This window comes from Bufo bufo, chromosome 6 (assembly GCF_905171765.1).
Source record: "Bufo bufo chromosome 6, aBufBuf1.1, whole genome shotgun sequence".
Classification (NCBI taxonomy): domain Eukaryota; kingdom Metazoa; phylum Chordata; class Amphibia; order Anura; family Bufonidae; genus Bufo; species Bufo bufo.
Window position 1 is genome coordinate 141605920 of NC_053394.1, and position 19305 is coordinate 141625224.

At 47.2% G+C, this 19305-nt stretch overlaps 1 protein-coding gene across 1 annotated transcript in view; it reads left to right on the top strand.

Moving 5' to 3' along the window:
* The window catches only part of LOC121005103 (disheveled-associated activator of morphogenesis 1-like), a 314210-nt gene that overhangs the window by 294152 nt on the left and 753 nt on the right, over positions 1-19305 (top strand). The window contains exon 16 of the mRNA XM_040437659.1: positions 15826-15909. Coding sequence (XP_040293593.1) covers positions 15826-15909 — 84 coding nt within the window. The remainder of the gene's footprint in view (positions 1-15825; positions 15910-19305) is intronic.

Here is a 19305-nt window from a genome sequence, read left to right on the forward strand (position 1 = left end):
GGATCTAGGGAGGCCTCTCTGATTTTCGCGTACTGTGCTGCACGCCACAGTACCTCTGGAACTTAGGGACTGGAACAGTGGTAGACTTGTGTAGTAATTATTCACGTATAGATGATAACCCTTATCCAGCAGTGCGTGCAGTAAGTCCCACACTATCTTCCCACTAACTCCTAGGACTGGGGGCATTCTGGGGGTTCAATCCGGGTGTCCCTCCCTTCATAAACCCAGAACTTGTGAGTATACCCAGAGCTACTCTCACAGATTTTATACAGTTTTATACCATACCGTGCCCGCTTGCTGTGCAGGTAATGGCAAAATTTTACCCTCCCTTTGAAAATTAATAGGGATTTGTCTTTGCAGACATTTTGTTCTGAAAACTTTGCATTGAAGTGGTCAAAGACGGGCCTAATTTTGAACAGCCGGTCACTGGGCACTGTGCATTATCATTGTAATGCAAAAACTTAACTATTGATTGGAATCGATTACGGGACATGTTATAACTGTAAATTGGAGTGTGGTACAAGACATCTACACTCCAATACTGATTAATCTTCGTTTTTTTTTTATAACGATCATATGCAGCAAGAGCCCCCTTGGGGTCTAGCGTATGGCATTGTCGGGTTCTGGGAAATAAATTGGTGGGCGTATAAATTTGTTTTGGTTACCATCAAATTTATAAAATCTTCAGAGAAAAAGATAAAAAAAAAATCTATTTCTGTGAAGCCCACGCAATCTATCTGAATTCCTGAGTTGCCCACAACACATGTCGTCGTGTAGCCCTAACGTTAAAGGGGCAGGGCGCTGTAGAGGTCACTGTTAAGGGGGCAGGGGCCATCATTAAAGGGGAAGCTGCTGTGGAGGTCACTGTTAAAGTGGCGGGCACTGTGGAGGTCACTGTTTAGGGGGCATTCACTGTGGATGTTACTGTTAAGGGGGCAGGCCACTGTAGAGGTCACTGTTAAGGGGGCAGAGGCCACTGTTAAAGGAGCAACTGCTGTGGAGGTCACTGTTAAGGAAGCAGGGCACTGTGAGGTCAGGGACAGAGATGGAGGGTGGTTTAGGGATTTGGAACTGCTGCAAATGAAAAAAAAAATCAGAGCAGCAATTCCAGATGTTATTCTTCTTTTCTTTCTTTTTTTAGCAGCAAAAGATCAAATAGCAGTGGTCGTGCACAATTAGAGATAAGCACATTTCTCAAAACTTCGATTGAGCCACTTTACCAAGTTTTTTGGTTCGATCCAAATTTATTTGCGGCGAATCGCCTTAAAAAACAGCTAATTTCTGGCTGCAAAGAGCCTTTATTGTGGTGTAGAACACTGTGCCTTGCAGTAACATGTATATGGAGTCACGGGACCAAAACTGACCAAATAACTCAAGTGTGAACTCAGCCTTGCAGATCAATGTTAGCATCAAGAAGAAGCACACTACTTTTACACCGTCGGCTGTTGATTCCACATATATGTCAACAGTACCTTTTGTATTAAACGCTTATACAAATAGACCCCCCCCCCCCCCCCCCCCGACAGAGTGGAGAGGGTGTCAGCAGTAAGTTTGTGTTGACGTCACTGATTATTTTGCCATTCCTCTGATCCGTCAGAACAATAATCCCCAAAAAACGGATCCTGTCTGTGGAGCATCCGCCTTCACTCGGTCAGCATTTGGTCAGTAATCCATCAATATTGCTAAAGCCCAAAAAAAAACAGGAGTGGATCCAAAACAGACATGACAGGGGAATGGAATATTTGCATGTCTTCTGTGTTTTGTACTCACTCCTGCTTTTGGCTACCAAATCATAAGCAAATTCTGATGCTAAATTGGGACCATGTCATGCAGACTTTACAGCTGTTACTTAGACAGGATCCATTGTGCGTCTCATTTTTCCTTCCTTCTGATAGATCAGAAGAAGGGTCAAATAAATTATGATGTCTGCCAGGCCGAAAGGCAAAATAGTGTCCCAGTCATGAAGTGGGGAGGGTGGGAACAGCATGAGAAGTCCACAGAGTGGCCCTATGACATAGTGGTCAGGTGGAAGCAGCATGAGGAGGAGGCCACAGAGTGGCACAATGACAGAGTGTGGAGGTGGCGGCAGCAGCAGCATCAGGAGGAGGCCACAGGGTGGCACAATGACTGTAGAGGAGGCAGAAGCAGCATCAGGAGACCACAGAGTGGCAAGGTGACATACGGTAGTGTGGAGGTGGCAGCAACATCAGGAGACCACACAGTGGCAAGATGACATAGTCTGGAGGTGGCAGCAGCATTAGGAGACCACAAAGTGGCAAGGTGACATAGTGTGGAGGTGGTAGCAGCATCAGGAGACCACAGAGTGACCCGGTGACAGAGTGTTGTGGGTGGCAATACCAGTACTCGCTGACGTAGGTGGGTGAAAGAAGGAGCACTTGGCATCAGATGTGTGGCATTAGGCGGGTGGCAGCATCAGAATAGTAGCTGAGGCAGGTAGCCAGATGAAATAGTTATTTTTTATCAGAGTGTTGGTGCTGGCACCATGGATTATCTAGTCTGATGCATCAGACATTGGTGGGTGGAAATCCTGGTTGATCCACGCCTGATTCATCGTGACAAAGGTCAGTCTCTCCACATTTTGGGTGGACAGGCGAGATCTTCATGGGGTAACTATGGCCGCCGCCTCACTAAACACCCGCACTGATGCCACACTACTGGCCAGGCAGGACAGCTTTTCCAGGGCAAACTCTGCCAGTTGTGGCCACAAATGTAGTTTGGCTGCGCAGTAGTCCAGCAGATATTCTTTCGACTCTAGACTCAAGTTGCTACTGATGGAGCTGGAACTGCTCCTACCCCCCTTTCCCCACCCTGCCACAGCAGGCATGGCAGAGGAACGTGAGCGCAGATCGGCACCCCGGTCAGACCTGCGAGAGGATGGACGAAGGCGCAGATAGGCAGTGGCCAACTCTCAGCGAGTGCAAAAAAGGCCCCCATTTTGGATTGGTAGCGAGGGTCCAACAAGGTGGAGAGCCAGAAGCCATTCCTCTGCCAAATAGTGGCAATTAAGCTGTCACTACGCAAGCAAGTGAGCATGCATCAGGCAATTTGTGCAAGTGACTTGGAGGGACTCCCTGCCTCCATTTCCACCGCATACTGCCACGGTGTGTCTGGGTCCTCTGCCTCGTCTTTCTCATCGCCCTGTAGCTCCTCTGGCTGCTCCTGCTTCTCCTCTCCTGTCATCTGTGAAGAAAAACTATCCATTTCACTACACATTGCTTGTGCTCCAATGTCCTCCTCTATTTCAGCCCCCACAGGGCTCATGTGGCCGTGAGATCTAGGCGCCACGTCTCCAGTCCCCTGACCAGCCAGATTTAACAGCATCTGTTCCAGGACATTAAGCAGTGGAATGACATCGTTCATCCCGTAGTCCTGGCAACTGATAAATAACTTGGCCTCCTCAAAGAACCTGGCTCAAGGACTGGCCCACCTTCTGTTCTACATACTTGTGCAGGGCTGGTACTGCCTTTTTGGCAATGAAATGATGGCTTGGGACTCTCCACCTTGGCTTGGCACAATCCATCAGTTCTCTGAAAGGTGCAGAGTCCACCACTTGGAAAGGGAGGGACTGCAGCACCAGCAACTTGGCCAGCAACACATTCAGCTTCTGCACACATACTGTTGTCTCTTGGCAATCGCTTTGGTGATCGATTGCTGACGGAATGACTTACGAGTAGGAGGAGAAGCAATAGCATCAGGACCAGCACATGATGGGAAGGACATACCGCTCCCTTCGGCTGAGGTGGTGGAGGACTGACTGCCTGAAATCAGGTACATGCCACTGGGTGATGCAGCGGTTGCTGTGGCAGGCTGGACCACTACATCGGAGCCACGGTTCTCCGAGGCCACTTTATGGTGACGCTGCATAAATTGACACCCTAGCCACGCTTCGCTTTCTCCCACAGATTCTACAAATGGCCATGTTCACCTCCTCCGGCGGCTTAACAAAAAACTACCACACCTCCGAGTAGGTGATTTTACTCCCAACACTCCGCCATGAATGACTGCTACCACTGCTGCTTCCATGAACCCCTGCACAAATACTTACCGGGTAGATAGACTCCTGCGAAGCGGGTGATCTACCCCAGGCACGTTTGGCTCCTGACCTCCTACTGCTGCCACCCTGCTGACTCCCGGCCACGCTAGCAACTTGCTGGCTCCGCCGCTGTCTCATGAGCAAGCTGCGACCCTCTTCTCCTGATGATCATGAAGCCCCTAATTCACCCGGGTCCCAAGTGTGATCAGCTACATCATCATCATTGAGTACTGTCTGCACATCACTGATGTCCTCCCCAATGGTCTCTGGGTCAGGAGCCTGTCTGCTCGCAACACCAGTTCCCACGCCACTCTCCTCATCACTACTTGCCTGCCTACTGGAGGAAGGGGCAGTTGGCCAGTAGCTGCTGACAGTCCTCTAGTAGCTCGTCCTCGCTGTATAGTGGAGCTGAGCCCACAGCATATAATACTTCTCTGGCTGAGGGAACAGAAAAGGACAAGGCAGGTTGAGGACAGGTGAGGGCACAGGGCCTGCTCCGGGGCCATGCCAACTAAGGGTTCTGTCTGACGAACCCACCGACTCTTGGCTGGGGGTGTCTGATGTCACTTGGGACGAAGTAGTTGACTGAGTCAGTCATTTAAGAACTGCTGGGTTGCTGGTCAAGACACGACCGCTAGATGACACCGGGAGCTCAGGCCTCTAGTTGCGACTCCTGCTGCCACGCCTCCTTACTCTGCTGCGACCTATGCCTGTGCCAGAAACATTTAGGCCTCTGCCACTCCTCTGTGCAGGGCCTGGCACTTCTCTGTCTAACATACAGTAAGATCAAAAAAATAAAAAGGAAATTAAAACACCCCAAAAAAGTCTGTAATTTTCTTACTTTACCACATAACGGCTAATAAGCTCTTTTTTTTCCCATTTATACACTCCACAAAAGGCTTTAGAATATATAACTTCACCGCTGAACGGCAAATATATATTTTTTTTGCCACTATTACATGCCAAAACGGGCTTTAGAACATATAACCAGTGATTGTCAGTTTGCAGTGTTCGCCAGCGAACACATGCGGGCTGCCATCTTTAGTAAGGTGGACTCACCCGTCCGGCGATTCACAGGTAAGCCCTTTCCTGTGCCTGTGCCGCGAGCTGGTCTGAAATCAAAGGGAGCAGGCAATTCCGAGAACAGCCCGATGAAGGCCCCCGGTGGCTGTTCTCGGAACTGCCTGCTCCCGGTGACCGCATTTGATTTCAGACCAGCTCGCGGCACAGGTAAGGGCTTACCTGTGCATCGCCGGACGGGTTAGTCTACCTTACTAAAGATGGCAACCCGCATGTGTACGATGGCGAACACTGCGAACTGACCATCACTGCAAATAACTGCACTGCTGAACGGCAAATAATATATATTTTTTTGTCACTAATACATGCCAAAAAGGGCTGTAATCTTCTCACTTCACCACACAACGGCAAACAATTTTTTTTTGGTGCCACTAATACACACCAAAAAGGGCTTTAGAACATAACTGCACCGCTGAACGGCAAATAATATATATTTTTTTGCTACTAATACACGCCAAAAAGGGCTTTATAACATATAATTGCACCGCTGAACGGCAAATAATATATATATTGTTTCCACTAATACATGCCAAAAAATGATTTAGAACATATAACTGCACCGCTGAACGGCAAATAGGAATTTATCTTTTTCAACTGATACACGCCTTAAAAGCTTTTAGAACATATAACTACACCACTTAACGGCAAATATATATTTATTTGCCACTGATACACACCAAAAAGGGCTTTAGAACATATAACTGCACCGCTGATCGGCATATAATATATTTTTTTTGCCTCTAATACACGCCAAAAAAGGCTTTATTGCATATAACTGCACAGTTGACAAGCAAATAATATATATATTTTTGCCAATAATACACGCCAAATGGGCTTTAGAACATATAATTGCACCGCTGAACGGCAACTAGGTACTTATTTTTTTCTACTTATACACGCCTTAAAAGGCTTTAGAACATATAACTGCACCGCTGAACAGCAAAAAAATATATATTTTTTGCCTCTAATACACGCCAAAAAGGGCTTTAGAACATATAACTGCACAGCTGAACGGTAAATATATATATTTTTTTGCCACTAATACACAACAAAAAGGGCTGTAATTTTCTCACTTCACCACACAACGGCTAATTTTTTCCCACTAATACAAGCCAAAAAATGCTTTAGAACATATATCTGCACCGCACAAGGGCAAATAAGACATAGAAATATTTCCTTGTAATAAATCCTATTAATGGCTGTATCAAATAGCACTTGCACCCTAATAAGAACGGTTTGCTGTTATTACAGAACTGTATAATGGCAATTTGGGTCCCCAGTCAATGCAGCAAGGTGTAATAGGATTGTTCCTATTACCCAGGCTGTTAAACTCCCCTCTGAACCCAGTTCTGCTTCAATACTGTGGAATGATTCCTCCCTATTCTTTCCCTGAACTTATATACAGCAAAATAAAAGTTTTAAAGTCTTTCCTAGCACTGTCCCTAGCGCCTGCTGATGTTTCTTCCAGCACTAAGTACACTGGAAAATGACGGAATCCAAGATGGCTGAGGCTATTTATAGGGCTATGACATCCCAGGGCTAGCTGGCTGCTGATTGGCTGCATGCATGGCATTGTGGGTGATCCCTCATTCCCAGAGTTCCTTGCTCCATGTCCTAACCCGTGCAGCAGCCATTTTAGAAAAAATACGATTCATTACCACGAAACGTGAGGAAATTCGGATTCGGTGCAAATCGAATTTTATCTGAAATTCGGATCGAATTCCACTTTGTCAACTTCGATTCACTCCTCTCTAACCACAAGCCCCAGCAAGTCAACAAGCAGCACAGAGAAGGACAGAATCTCTCTGCAAGCAGTCACCAGCTAGAATGTCTGCCTGCAGAGAGGTTCAGCTCTTTCCTGTGCTGTTATAGCGCTGCCATTGGCTGGAGCGTTGTTCCAGCCAATCGCAGCACAGGCTAGGAATGCCAAACTCGGGTGTCCCCTGCCTCACCTCAGGGGAGACAGTTGCTGGCTAGTTCAGCACCTGTTACTCCTGTACAACCCCCCCTGCAGCTCCATTAATGAATAAAACTCCATCCAGAGTTGCGATTGCCTCGTGTGCAGAATCCGGCCAATGGCAGCGATCGGGGCTGCAGGGGGAAGGGGAGTCCTTGTGCCCGTAGGAAAGATGGCTACCTGCCGTGCAGAACAGCCATCGTACCCTGGTCACCGAGCGATTTTGCTCAGGGACCGCGAGTACACAGCGCCTTAGGCTACTTTCACACTAGCGTTCAGAGCGGGTCCGTCTGGTGTCTGCTCAGACGGATCCGCTCCTATAATGCAGACGTTTGTATCCGTTCAGAACGGATCCATCTGCATTGTAACTTAGAAAAAAGTGTGAAAGTAGCCTGAACGGATCCGTCCAGACTTTACATTGAAAGTCAATGGGGGACGGATCCGTTTGAAGATTGAGCCATATTGTGTCATCTTCAAACGGATCCGTCCCCATTGACTTACATTGTAAGTCTGGATGGATCCGCTTGCCTCCGCACGGCCAGGCGGACACCGGAACGCTGCAAGCAGCGTTCAGGTGTCCGCTTGCTGAGCGGAGCGGAGGCTGAACGCTGGCAGGCGGATGCATTCTGAGCGGATCCGCCTCCACTGAGAATGCATTAGGGCAGTACGGATGCGTTCGGGGCCGCTTGTGAGCCCCTTCAAACGGAGCTCACGAGCGGACACCTGAACGCAGGTGTGAAAGTAGCCTTAGCTGTTCGGCGCTGGGATTTCTGACCCACTTTCCAGCACCATACGGCACTGGTATCCTACGGGTTAATAGAGCCTGTCAGATGCTAGTTCAAAGACACATCTTCTAGGGGAGCAACCAGGGCATTTGTGCTGATTACTATGAGAATGCCAGCAAGCAATTCTTTCTTGAACAGGGTTAGGGGTAGACACTGACAGCCTAGGGCCCCTGTGCATCAAGTGGGTTTGGGAACCTTCACTTTGAAGGCAACCAAGCTACAAAACTAACATTCTACAGCTGCTCTGCACACACCAGTCAAACAAGACGTGCTACACAAACATTGCATCCATATAGCGCACACATGCCACTCATACATAAAATATACATTACACATATTAGACATGCAAAATTGCTTATTGTCATTAATGTTACTTGTTTCTATGTAATGTTCTGAGGTATTGTATATAGTACCTATATACACTGCTCAAAAAAATAAAGGGAACACAAAAATAGCACATCCTAGATCGGAATTAATTAAATATTCTTCTGAAATACTTTGTTCTTTACATAGTTGAATGTGCTTACAACAAAATCACACAAAAATAAAAAAAATGGAAATCAAATTTTTTAACCCATGGAGGTCTGGATTTGGAGTCACACTCAAAATTTAAGTGGAAAAACACACTACAGGCTGATCCAACTTTGATGTAATGTCCTTAAAACAAGTCAAAATGAGGCTCAGTAGTGTGTGTGGCCTCCACGTGCCTGTATGACCTCCCTACAACGCCTGTGCATGCTCCTGATGAGGTGACGGACGGTCTCCTGAGGGATCTCCTCCCAGACCTGGACTAAAGCATCTGCCAACTCCTGGACAGTCTGTGGTGCAACGTGACGTTGGTGGATAGAGCGAGACATGATGTCCCAGATGTGCTCAATTGGATTCATGTCTGGGGAACGGGCGGGCCAGTCGATAGCATCAATGCCTTCGTCTTGCAGGAACTGCTAACACACTCCAGCCACATGAGGTCTAGCATTGTCTTGCGTTAGGAGGAACCCAGGGCCAACCGCACCAGCATATGGTCTCACAAGGGGTCTGAGGATCTCATCTCGGTACCTAATGGCAGTCAGGCTACCTCTGGCGAGCACATGGAGAGCTGTGCGGCCCTCCAAAGAAATGCCACCCCACACCATTACTGACCCAATGCCAAACCGGTCATGCTGGAGGATGTTGCAGGCAGCAGAACGTTCTCCACGGCGTCTCAAGACTCTGTCACGTCTGTCACATGTGCTCAGTGTGAACCTGCTTTCATCTGTGAAGAGCACAGGGCGCCAGTGGCGAATTTGCCAATCTTGGTGTTCTCTGGCAAATGCCAAACGTCCTGCACAGTGTTGGGCTGTAAGCACAACCCCCATCTGTGGATGTTGGGCCCTCATATCACCCTCATGGAGTCTGTTTCTGACTGTTTGAGCAAACACATGCACATTTGCCTGTGTGTCTGCTCAAAATGCCTGCTGGAGGTCATTTTGCAGGGCTCTGGCAGTGCTCCTCCTGTTCCTCCTTGCACAAAGGCGGAGGTAGCGGTCCTGCTGCTGGGTTGTTGCCCTCCTATGTCCTCCTCCACGTCTCCTGATGTACTGGCCTGTCTCCTGGTAACGCCTCCATGCTCTGGACACTACGCTGACAGACACAGCAAACCTTCTTGCCACAGCTCGCATTGATGTGCCATCCTGGATAAGCTGCACTACCTGAGCCACTTGTGTGGGTTGTAGACTCCGTCTCATGCTACCACTAGAGTGAAAGCACCGCCAGCATTCAAAAGTGACCAAAACATCAGCCAGGAAGCATAGGAACTGAGAAGTGGTCTGTGGTCACCACCTGCAGAACCACTCCTTTATTGGGGGTGTCTTGCTAATTGCCTATAATTTCCACCTGTTGTCTATCCCATTTGCACAACAGCATGTGAAATTGATTGTCACTCAGTGTTGCTTCCTAAGTGGACAGTTTGATTTCACAGAAGTGTGATTGACTTGGAGTTACATTGTGTTGTTTGTGTTCCCTTTATTTTTTTTGAGCAGTGTAGTTTTATATGGATAAGTCAGGGTTAACAATCCTGACTTTACCCTTGTAGAAAGTTAGGAGATGGACCTATGTCCACCCCTAGTTTAGAGTGTGAGTCTAGTGTTAGCTGAGGAAGAGAGAAGAGCTAGATGTGCTCACTTCCTGGACAAACTATTCCTGAGTCCCATAGAATAACTGCCTGTGAGATATTTGCATCAAGCAAGGCATCTCTACTTCACAGTACTCCAGAGAGAGAAGGTACAGAATCTGCATGGCCAAACATTGGAGTCAGTCAGTAAGGCATTCACTGTTTAAGGCTACATTCACACGACCGTTGTGTGTTTTGCTGTACGCAAATTGTGGATCCTCAAAACACAGATTGCGTCCATGTGCGTTCCGCCCGGACATTAATATAATTGCCTATTCTTGTCCACAAAACGGACAAGAATAGGACAGGTTATATATTTTTTGCAGACCACGGAAAGGAGCAACAGATGCGGACAGCACACGGAGTGCTGTCCGCATCTTTTGCGATCCCATTTAAGTGAATGGGTCTGCATCCGAGCCGCAAAAACTGTGGCTCGGATGCGGACCAAAACAACGGTCGTGTGCTAATAAAGTCTTTACTGCAGTGAAAGGGGACTTTGCTAACACACCCTTCACACTTTCACAAGGTCCTGATTCAGCTGGGAATTAGAGTCAAGTGTTGCCAGATTTCAGCTGAGAGAGAAAGACAGAGAGGAGTACTACAACGCTCAACATTGCTCTTATCAATACATCACTATCTGGGAAGATTTGCACAGTGAATTGTTTGAAACTACGTTTTGGTACCGTTGGATGTACTACAACTCCCATTCTGCACTTTAGTAAAGAGCGACATTTATTTTCTACAACTGACCTGATTACTGACTCCACCACCATTCGCCAGTCACAGCACCTGCATTTCCTGCCTTGCACCCGTACCAAACTCAAGGGCATCCCAATTACCATTAGGCAGGAGCCCGAACATCAGTTTGTCCCCTCTTGTCACTACATGTGTAGTGTACGGGGACTGTAATACCCGTCACTACCAAAGTGTCACTTGGTGTGCTGTCGTCCCTCCTAATTATGGGAAGTTGGTATATGTCAGTTTTATAAAATGTCATGTAATGCAATGCTATGTATTTCCCTGTTACTGTGAAACTTGCATGTACAGGCCTGCTAGGGGAGTCATTCCAGCTTCTAGTCACTAGAGGGAGCTAGAGAGCCCTAGTTTATATAAGGCCCAGTCAGGGAAGCAAAAGTCAGTCTAGTGGAGAGCTCAGAAGTTTCTAGAGCCTAAGGAAGCTGAGAGAGACAGAGGCAAAGTGCAGAAAAGCAAGAGATACTAAAAATAAAAGAGGAGGTACTTTCTAAAGCTATAGCCAAGGATATAAAGCCAGAACTAGGTTATTGGGCCTTGGAGAAGAATTGCTATATTCCAGGATCAGACAGAAATAGAGTGCAAGCTCCTGTACTGCAAGTCCTGTGTTCAACACTCTGTAATCACCTTGCTAAATCTGTAATTGCCTGCATCAACCGTATTGCAAAATCGACTGTATGCCAAGGAACTGCGATTCCAATATTGTCTCTGCATGAAAACTACTAAAGTTGGAGTTCTGTTTTAATACCACGTGTTCCTCAATTTATTCCTGCTATCCGCAAACGGCGTGCCACCGTTAACTTGGCACTGGCGTCACGAACAATTTATACCATCACCTGCCCTTGCAGAGAGTCAGCCGTACCAGGTTAGTGTCTATTGCACTACATCACCCAGAAACACCTATTGCACACAACTTGAGTACGCTGCACCTCTCTTTTGGCGTCACGAACAGGATACGCACGCTTTCTAGTGCAAGAAGCGTGAACTTTGTGCCTTTATACAGTTGCCCTGTTACCAAAGTGACAATTTGCCTGTTTATTCAAGTGGACTTTGTGGACTGAAAATCATACCCAAAGTGTACCAAAAACCTCTAAAAAGCGCTGTGCAGTGTTGCACTACCCAGAGGAAGAAAATCGCCGCATTGGAGTGTGGTTTTGTGGACTTTTTACAATCCTGCTTGCTGTCAGTGAATAGACAGCGTTTATACCCAAAGATGGCTGCCGGGCTTGCTGAAATAGCTGCTGCGTCATCTTCATCCCGAAAAGGCGGGAAAAATTGGCGCCTTTCTGAGAAAAGAGCGGGAAGGAGTTCAAGGTCAGGCGCCACTGCTTATCTGGACATTTGCATGTCTGCCAGCATGGACACCGCCTTCCATATACTGGAATACCTGGGGGGCGGCCTCCCAGTGCAATGGGAGGAGCTGGCTGCTTTAATTGACGCGACCCTATCGCTCTCCTCAGAAGGATCGAGCATGTTGGAAAGTGAACAGAGCGTTGCTGCAACGTCCGCACCTGAGATTGCAAAGATGTCTGAGATTGGTGTAGAGCCAGAGGAGGCTCCACCGGCCTACTCTCCGGGACCGGAGCAACCCGCCTGCCGCCCAAGGGAGAAAGAACCCGAGCCCTACTATGGCTCGTGGAGAGACTTTTTTCAGCCCTCGTTCAAGTGGTCATCACTTATGGCGGAGATCCGGGAGGCCGCTATAAAGCGGAATACGAAGACCAAAATCGTTTATGAAGAATTGACTAAAACAATCCATGAAAAGCATGCTAACACCCAACCCCGCCTGGAAAGGAGAAAGGGAGTGGTGCTGTCATTCGACAAAACCCGTGGCTACGGGTTCATCCAGGACTATCTAACTGGCAGAGACCTCTATGTGAATCGAAGGTCTGTCAAAAGAGACTACCTCCCTTCTTACCAGCACAGCCTCCGCGAGGGAGAGGAAGTGGAATACACCCCTGCCGAGAGCCTGCGAGGCCCTTATGCGACTGCTGTGACCCGTCCCAAGCGAAAACCTGAGGACTGGGAGGCAGAAGAAGGAGAAGACTACTCTGGCTGCGAGCGGGAACCTGAACGCTCTCCAGAGCCGGCCCATCACGCCTTTCAGGAGCGGAGCTCCTTCATTGGGCCTAACGTCTTCTGGCAGCCAACCGTGTTGGAGAAATGGGTGAGCCCCTATCCTTCCCCTGAGCTGCCTCGTCGGGAGAGGACCATATCAGAGATGGAACAGTTAAAAGGACTTAGTGCTACCTTTGAAAACATCCGGAGGGGTCGGAGACCCGATGCATCACCAGAACCTGCAAAGGCCGAGTCCGAGCCGTCGCTTCCTGTACCTGCGCCGGCGGCGCCAGCAGATGACAGCGACTCCGACACAGAGAGCATCGGTGAGCAGATTGTCAGGCTGGAGGAGAAGTTGCGGGAGCTGCGCAAGATCGCGACCGCCAGGATCCAGACGCCGCCAAAGAAGGACGAGGTAAGGGTGCCTGTCACCACCCGTAGACCACCTTCTGCTGCCACCGCTCCGTCAGTGCCCCAAAGAAGACCTCCGGTAGTTGTGAATAGCTGCGCAGAGCCCACCGGGACACTTGAGGCGGCGGTGACCACACCATTCCACCCCACAATCATCATGCCGGGACCGGTACGGTCCACCCAAGGGTTTACCCCTAGGCCCATGGGGCCAATACCTATTAGGGGCCCCTTTACCCTACAGCTGCCCCCTGACACAGTTATGTGGGCCCATCCTCCTGTAGAGGACTACTACAGACGGTACTTGCCAGCGGAGCCAAGTGGTTATGATATGCCACTGTGAATCAGCCTGCTAGGCCTTTGATTTATTTCCCTGCAGAAGTTTGATGTTAACCCTTCCAGGACAGGAGTCCTATGTTTCTGATCCTTTGTTGCGGCTGCCAGTTTGTCCACGGCTCAGTGGTAGGTGTTGACCACTGAAATCACAAAGTCAGCAAGGCCAAGTTGTGCCTGTTCCTTTGTTGCACCTTTTACCCTTCACCCCCTTTTCAGGTTGATAAGGGGTATTACAGCACTTGTCTTTGCTGTCCTTTTATTGTGCAATTTGATACTAAGGAACCGTGCCCGGAGACAGACTCAAAAGAACCTGAGCCTCTGAGATTCTTACTCTTTTAAAAGGAAATGTGCCCAGAGATGGACTTCACCGCGTGAGAGCCTCTGTGATTTAATAGGAAAATAACCTGGGTACGGACTCATGTTTGTTCTTTGAGCCTCCAAGAACTTTTATACTGTTTTATCCATTTTTCTGTTCTATTATGGACTTATTCATTGTCATGGACTATCCTGGTTATAATGTTACGCTGTGCCAGGTCAGCGCCCCCATTCCATTCACTATCCTGAGAAGAAGAGAACGACGCCCCTTGTCACTACCCTTCACCTTTGCCAATTGGACCTGATGTAAATGTAAATGCAGATGAATTACATGTATGTATGCCTGCATGTCTCTTTTTTCTATTTCAGGTAGAGATCCCAGTTGGGCGACCCATGATGGAGTACGAGGTCGTACTCAGCTTAAAGCAGTGGGGTATGTAGTGTACGGGGACTGTAATACCCGTCACTACCAAAGTGTCACTTGGTGTGCTGTCGTCCCTCCTAATTATGGGAAGTTGGTATATGTCAGTTTTATAAAATGTCATGTAATGCAATGCTATGTATTTCCCTGTTACTGTGAAACTTGCATGTACAGGCCTGCTAGGGGAGTCATTCCAGCTTCTAGTCACTAGAGGGAGCTAGAGAGCCCTAGTTTATATAAGGCCCAGTCAGGGAAGCAAAAGTCAGTCTAGTGGAGAGCTCAGAAGTTTCTAGAGCCTAAGGAAGCTGAGAGAGACAGAGGCAAAGTGCAGAAAAGCAAGAGATACTAAAAATAACAGAGGAGGTACTTTCTAAAGCTATAGCCAAGGATATAAAGCCAGAACTAGGTTATTGGGCCTTGGAGAAGAATTGCTATATTCCAGGATCAGACAGAAATAGAGTGCAAGCTCCTGTACTGCAAGTCCTGTGTTCAACACTCTGTAATCACCTTGCTAAATCTGTAATTGCCTGCATCAACCGTATTGCAAAATCGACTGTATGCCAAGGAACTGCGATTCCAATATTGTCTCTGCATGAAAACTACTAAAGTTGGAGTTCTGTTTTAATACCACGTGTTCCTCAATTTATTCCTGCTATCCGCAAACGGCGTGCCACCGTTTACTTGGCACTGGCGTCACGAACAATTTATACCATCACCTGCCCTTGCAGAGAGTCAGCCGTACCAGGTTAGTGTCTATTGCACTACATCACCCAGAAACACCTATTGCACACAACTTGAGTACGCTGCACATGGCCTTAGGGAGCATCTGTGTGAGGACTGCCACTGTGTGAATAGTTGTTTCAGCCAAAGCCACTACCACTCCCATCATCTGCTCTGCTCCTCCTGGGCTTGCGGCAGACACATACCACTCCTTATACACACACTGCACACACACTAGTTAGATGTACATGTGCAGCATGTACTGTCACTCACATTATTTACTTGCCCCACATACTGTACATATCACTTCACATCTTTTCTCTCCATCAAGAAAACACTGCATTTTCATGCAGCTGCCACTAGGGGGGGTTGAATGTAAAAAGATTATTTCAGCTTCCATTCCAGTAAATGGTAATTGTATCAATCCTATGCAGTGACTTCCTCCCTAGTGGTGGCTGCAGGCAGCTACCTTTGTAATAGAAGGGAAGCAGGAGTGTATTTTTGACTGTTGTCTGATATAAATACATTGAGAAATATGGTGCTCCGAACAAGCACCATATTTATAAAGCATCTATTCCTCTTTTTTAAGACATAGAAGTCAGATAAGGGGTGGCGAGGTGGAGGGTGATTTTTCTTTTTCCAATTTTTTTTTTTTTTCCTTTGTTGGGAGAAGAGGTAGCCACTAACATTAAAGGTGCCTTTTAATAGATATTGCACAGATCAGTATGAAGTTACTCAAAATTATCATCCTTATACCATACTTACCATATCATTCATTTTTCATCCTAGGAAATACTAGAACACTATGGCACGCAGAATGCTGAGCTCACCAAGAAAGCCACCGAAATGAAGAAGCTGTACTCTGAGGTTTTGGTAAATATCACATACAGTATGATATATTATCATAGCAATGCTTGATCTCTGGGTATCCTTGTGTGTGGTGAAAGCTTCTTCAGGAGCAATGCCTCTATTCCAAACAAACCCCAAGAACCTCATTTTTTCAGTGTTCTCCAACCTAAGGTTTTCCAGGTATGATACAACTTCCAGCATTTTCTGAGACATCAAAGCTAACAAATGCCCATCTGACTACTTCTAATATAGAGCATGCCACCACAAATGCTTCCACAGCTGACTGATGCAGAGGAGGCGGACCTTGCAGCGGACTGGACCGCAGGGGCAGTATGTGAGTGCACGGTGGCCTGATGGGGTAGTAGTAGTCGTAATAGCGGTTTTGCAGCTCCCTGGGTCGGCGTGCAGTGATGAGGAAGACAGCACTAAATCCTTTGGGGCACTCTCTATTACAGGGAACACCAGCCAGATGGAAGTTGAGGTGCCCTTGATGGTAATGGGTATGTTTAGGGTGCTTTGGTGGCTGGGCCCCTGTGTTGTTCGTGACGCCAGAACAATAAGGTGCACATAGGAGATAGAGTTGAATGATGAGAGAGGCAGTAGTTGAACCAAACAGGAACTTTACTTGTAAATGGTAGTCTTGCAATAAGTATAGCAGCACTTTGTCATAAATAAAGGCTCAGTGAGGTGGTGTATGTAGGTTCCAGCTCAACTGTATAGTAGTGATGAACTGATGATCTTACTTGTAGTTGGTTCCTGATCTTGCTCTGGTTACTCAGCCTTTTAATATTAGTTTGGATCCTCTGTAAGTTCTATTCTGCACTTAGAAATTCAGCAATATTCAGTGCTTCAGTGATTCAGCAACCCAAGGGCGGTCTCCCTCATGGCAGGCAAACTCTCTGCTCCATTCTTTGTAAAGGTTACACAAGATACATCAATTATTTTCTTAAACCCCGGAAGGGTCCCTGGAAGGGGTATTACAGTAAAGGATCAATATGTCCTAGTCTTGGACTACAAAGGTTTAAGTTGCTTCACTCCCTGGGCTAGGCCCAGGAGGACAGAGACACTCTCCTCCTAACTTCTCACTCCTAATTTCTAACTAACTAACTAACTAACTTCCTGTGGCTGACCTATATAAATGGTGTTACAGAGACACCTAGAGGTTGATATGTGTAGTGCATTGAACCAGCCTGAAATGGGAATTTAACAGCATTGACAAAGGAAAATACAATAAATAGTGCAAAATGACATAGGATGGCACAAACTATTTTGGAGTGTTCCCATCCACCTAGAGTGGGACACTACAACCTCACTTTATTAAAAGGGATTGTCCGATGCCAGTAAAGCATGTTAAATGGTTTACAAATGTGAAAGCGGTTATCCGAGCTCTCCTATATTGATGACCTATCCTCAGGATAGGTCATCAACATTGGATCGGCGGGGATCCGACACCCGGCTGCTGTCTATGGCAATGTAGCAGCAAGCAGGAAGAGAGATTAAGTGATGGGATGTGCGCACTGCACGCGCCGTCTCCTCATACAGCTGATCCGCGGCGGTGCCGGGTGTAGGACCCCCGCAGATCTGATATTGATGATATTGATATCCTGAGGATAGAAGTTGTGATAGAGAAGCTGTCTGGCTTAGCTAGTGAACTGAACCAGAGAGCCCCCTCTCCTCCCTTTTCATGCACATCACTGACACAGAGAGGGAGAAGACGCTCCGAGCGACCTATCGCTTGTGTGGACTGGGAACTTAGTGGCCCTGGACGTGCATGTGGATGGCGTCTTCTCCCTCTCTGTCACAGGAAAGCCCCCTCTCCTCCCTCTTCACACTTTTGGTCCAGTGGTGGCCGGAAGCAGAGGAGAAGGGAGCTCAAAATTAGCCGAAGCCGAACCGAAATGCTGGAAACAGGTGAGTCTATTTTTGTAACCCTTGCACCAGCCTGGACATATCAAAAGAGGTTCCTCATCTCTGAGAACCCATTTAATGCCACCTATTGAAGTAGGCCTGCTCAGAGCAAGAACTTCATATCAGCTACAGATTCCTGTAGCCCAGAATCAACCAGTAAAGCCCACCTGTTTTGGTCATCTGCAACCTAAAGGTGTTTTCCAAAGATGTAAACATACCCTACTGACAAGATATGGGATAAGTATCTCATCAGTGGGACCTCCTTGATGAGATTGGAGGGGCATGACACATTTTCCTGAATGAATGGAATGGAAATCGAGCATGCACGCTGCTGCCTCATTCATTCTCTGTGGGACTGCAGGAAATAGCTGAGTACAGTTGCGATATTTTTTATGGACCATTCATTTCTACCAGATGTGTGAGATTGTTCACATATACATATTTGCTGCATTTTGGTTGCCACTTCGCACATTTTGGTTCCTATTCTGACAATGTAGCTGAAAATCGCGTGTTTAAAGGGTTGTGCTATCTTGCCGTTTCCATGACGAGATGGAACTAAGAACCGGCCCCAGGTAGCCAGGCTTATGGAAATAGCGGAGTGGGCAGGTCCTCCACCATTTCCGCAACTCCTATTGTAGTGAATGAGAGTTCCGCAAACAGTGTAGAAGAACAAGCTACGCTACTTCTGTAACTCTAGCAAAAAGTGATCTTTTGCTATGTTTTTTACAGATTTATTTCTGCCGGTTGCACTGACATAACAAAAGCATTTACTGACCTAATGGAAAAATAAAGCTTCTGTATCAGACCAATAGATCAAGTATATTAATCCACAGATGATACTGCTGCCATTTAGTATGAGCGTTTCTGCCACGCAGCTGATCCCGGATTTTTTCTGCATCGCAACCCTTATTTAAAGCTTTTATGCCTATATCTATAGAGCAAGAAATCATCGGATCCTTTCCTGCACATTATATGGTTTACATGGAAACCGCACAGAAACACAGGAGACCAGCATATAATACAAGCAAGGCAGGAACATGGCGGCATGTCACCCAGTCACTTCATCAAGAAATACCTACAGATAGAAGAGATTTTAGGATTTGAAGAAATAGTAGTTGCTGAAAGCGACTAACCAATGGGCTCAGTAAATTAGGGAGTGAAGGCATCATCCCGACGCTCGGTATTGTCTGCTTCCCCCATCCACTCGTAAGTTATTAAAAAAATAACTTAATTGAAATTTGTTGACCCCAACCCTCCTGTCCACTTTCCATGAGACAAAGTCACTAGAACATCACTACCACTGGGATTACCTGGGGGTGTCTTATCATGACAACTTTTTTGAGCCCCCCCTTCTCTCTTTCTTTGTACCAGAGTTCAAATCTAACACAACAAGCAGCTACACTGGCGGACATGCATGTGATACTACATTTTCCCTCTAGAGGCCACTGTAGGGACAGTGAGCACCCAATAGCAACATCTTGGCAATATCTGCTATTTCCTGGGGGCCTCGAG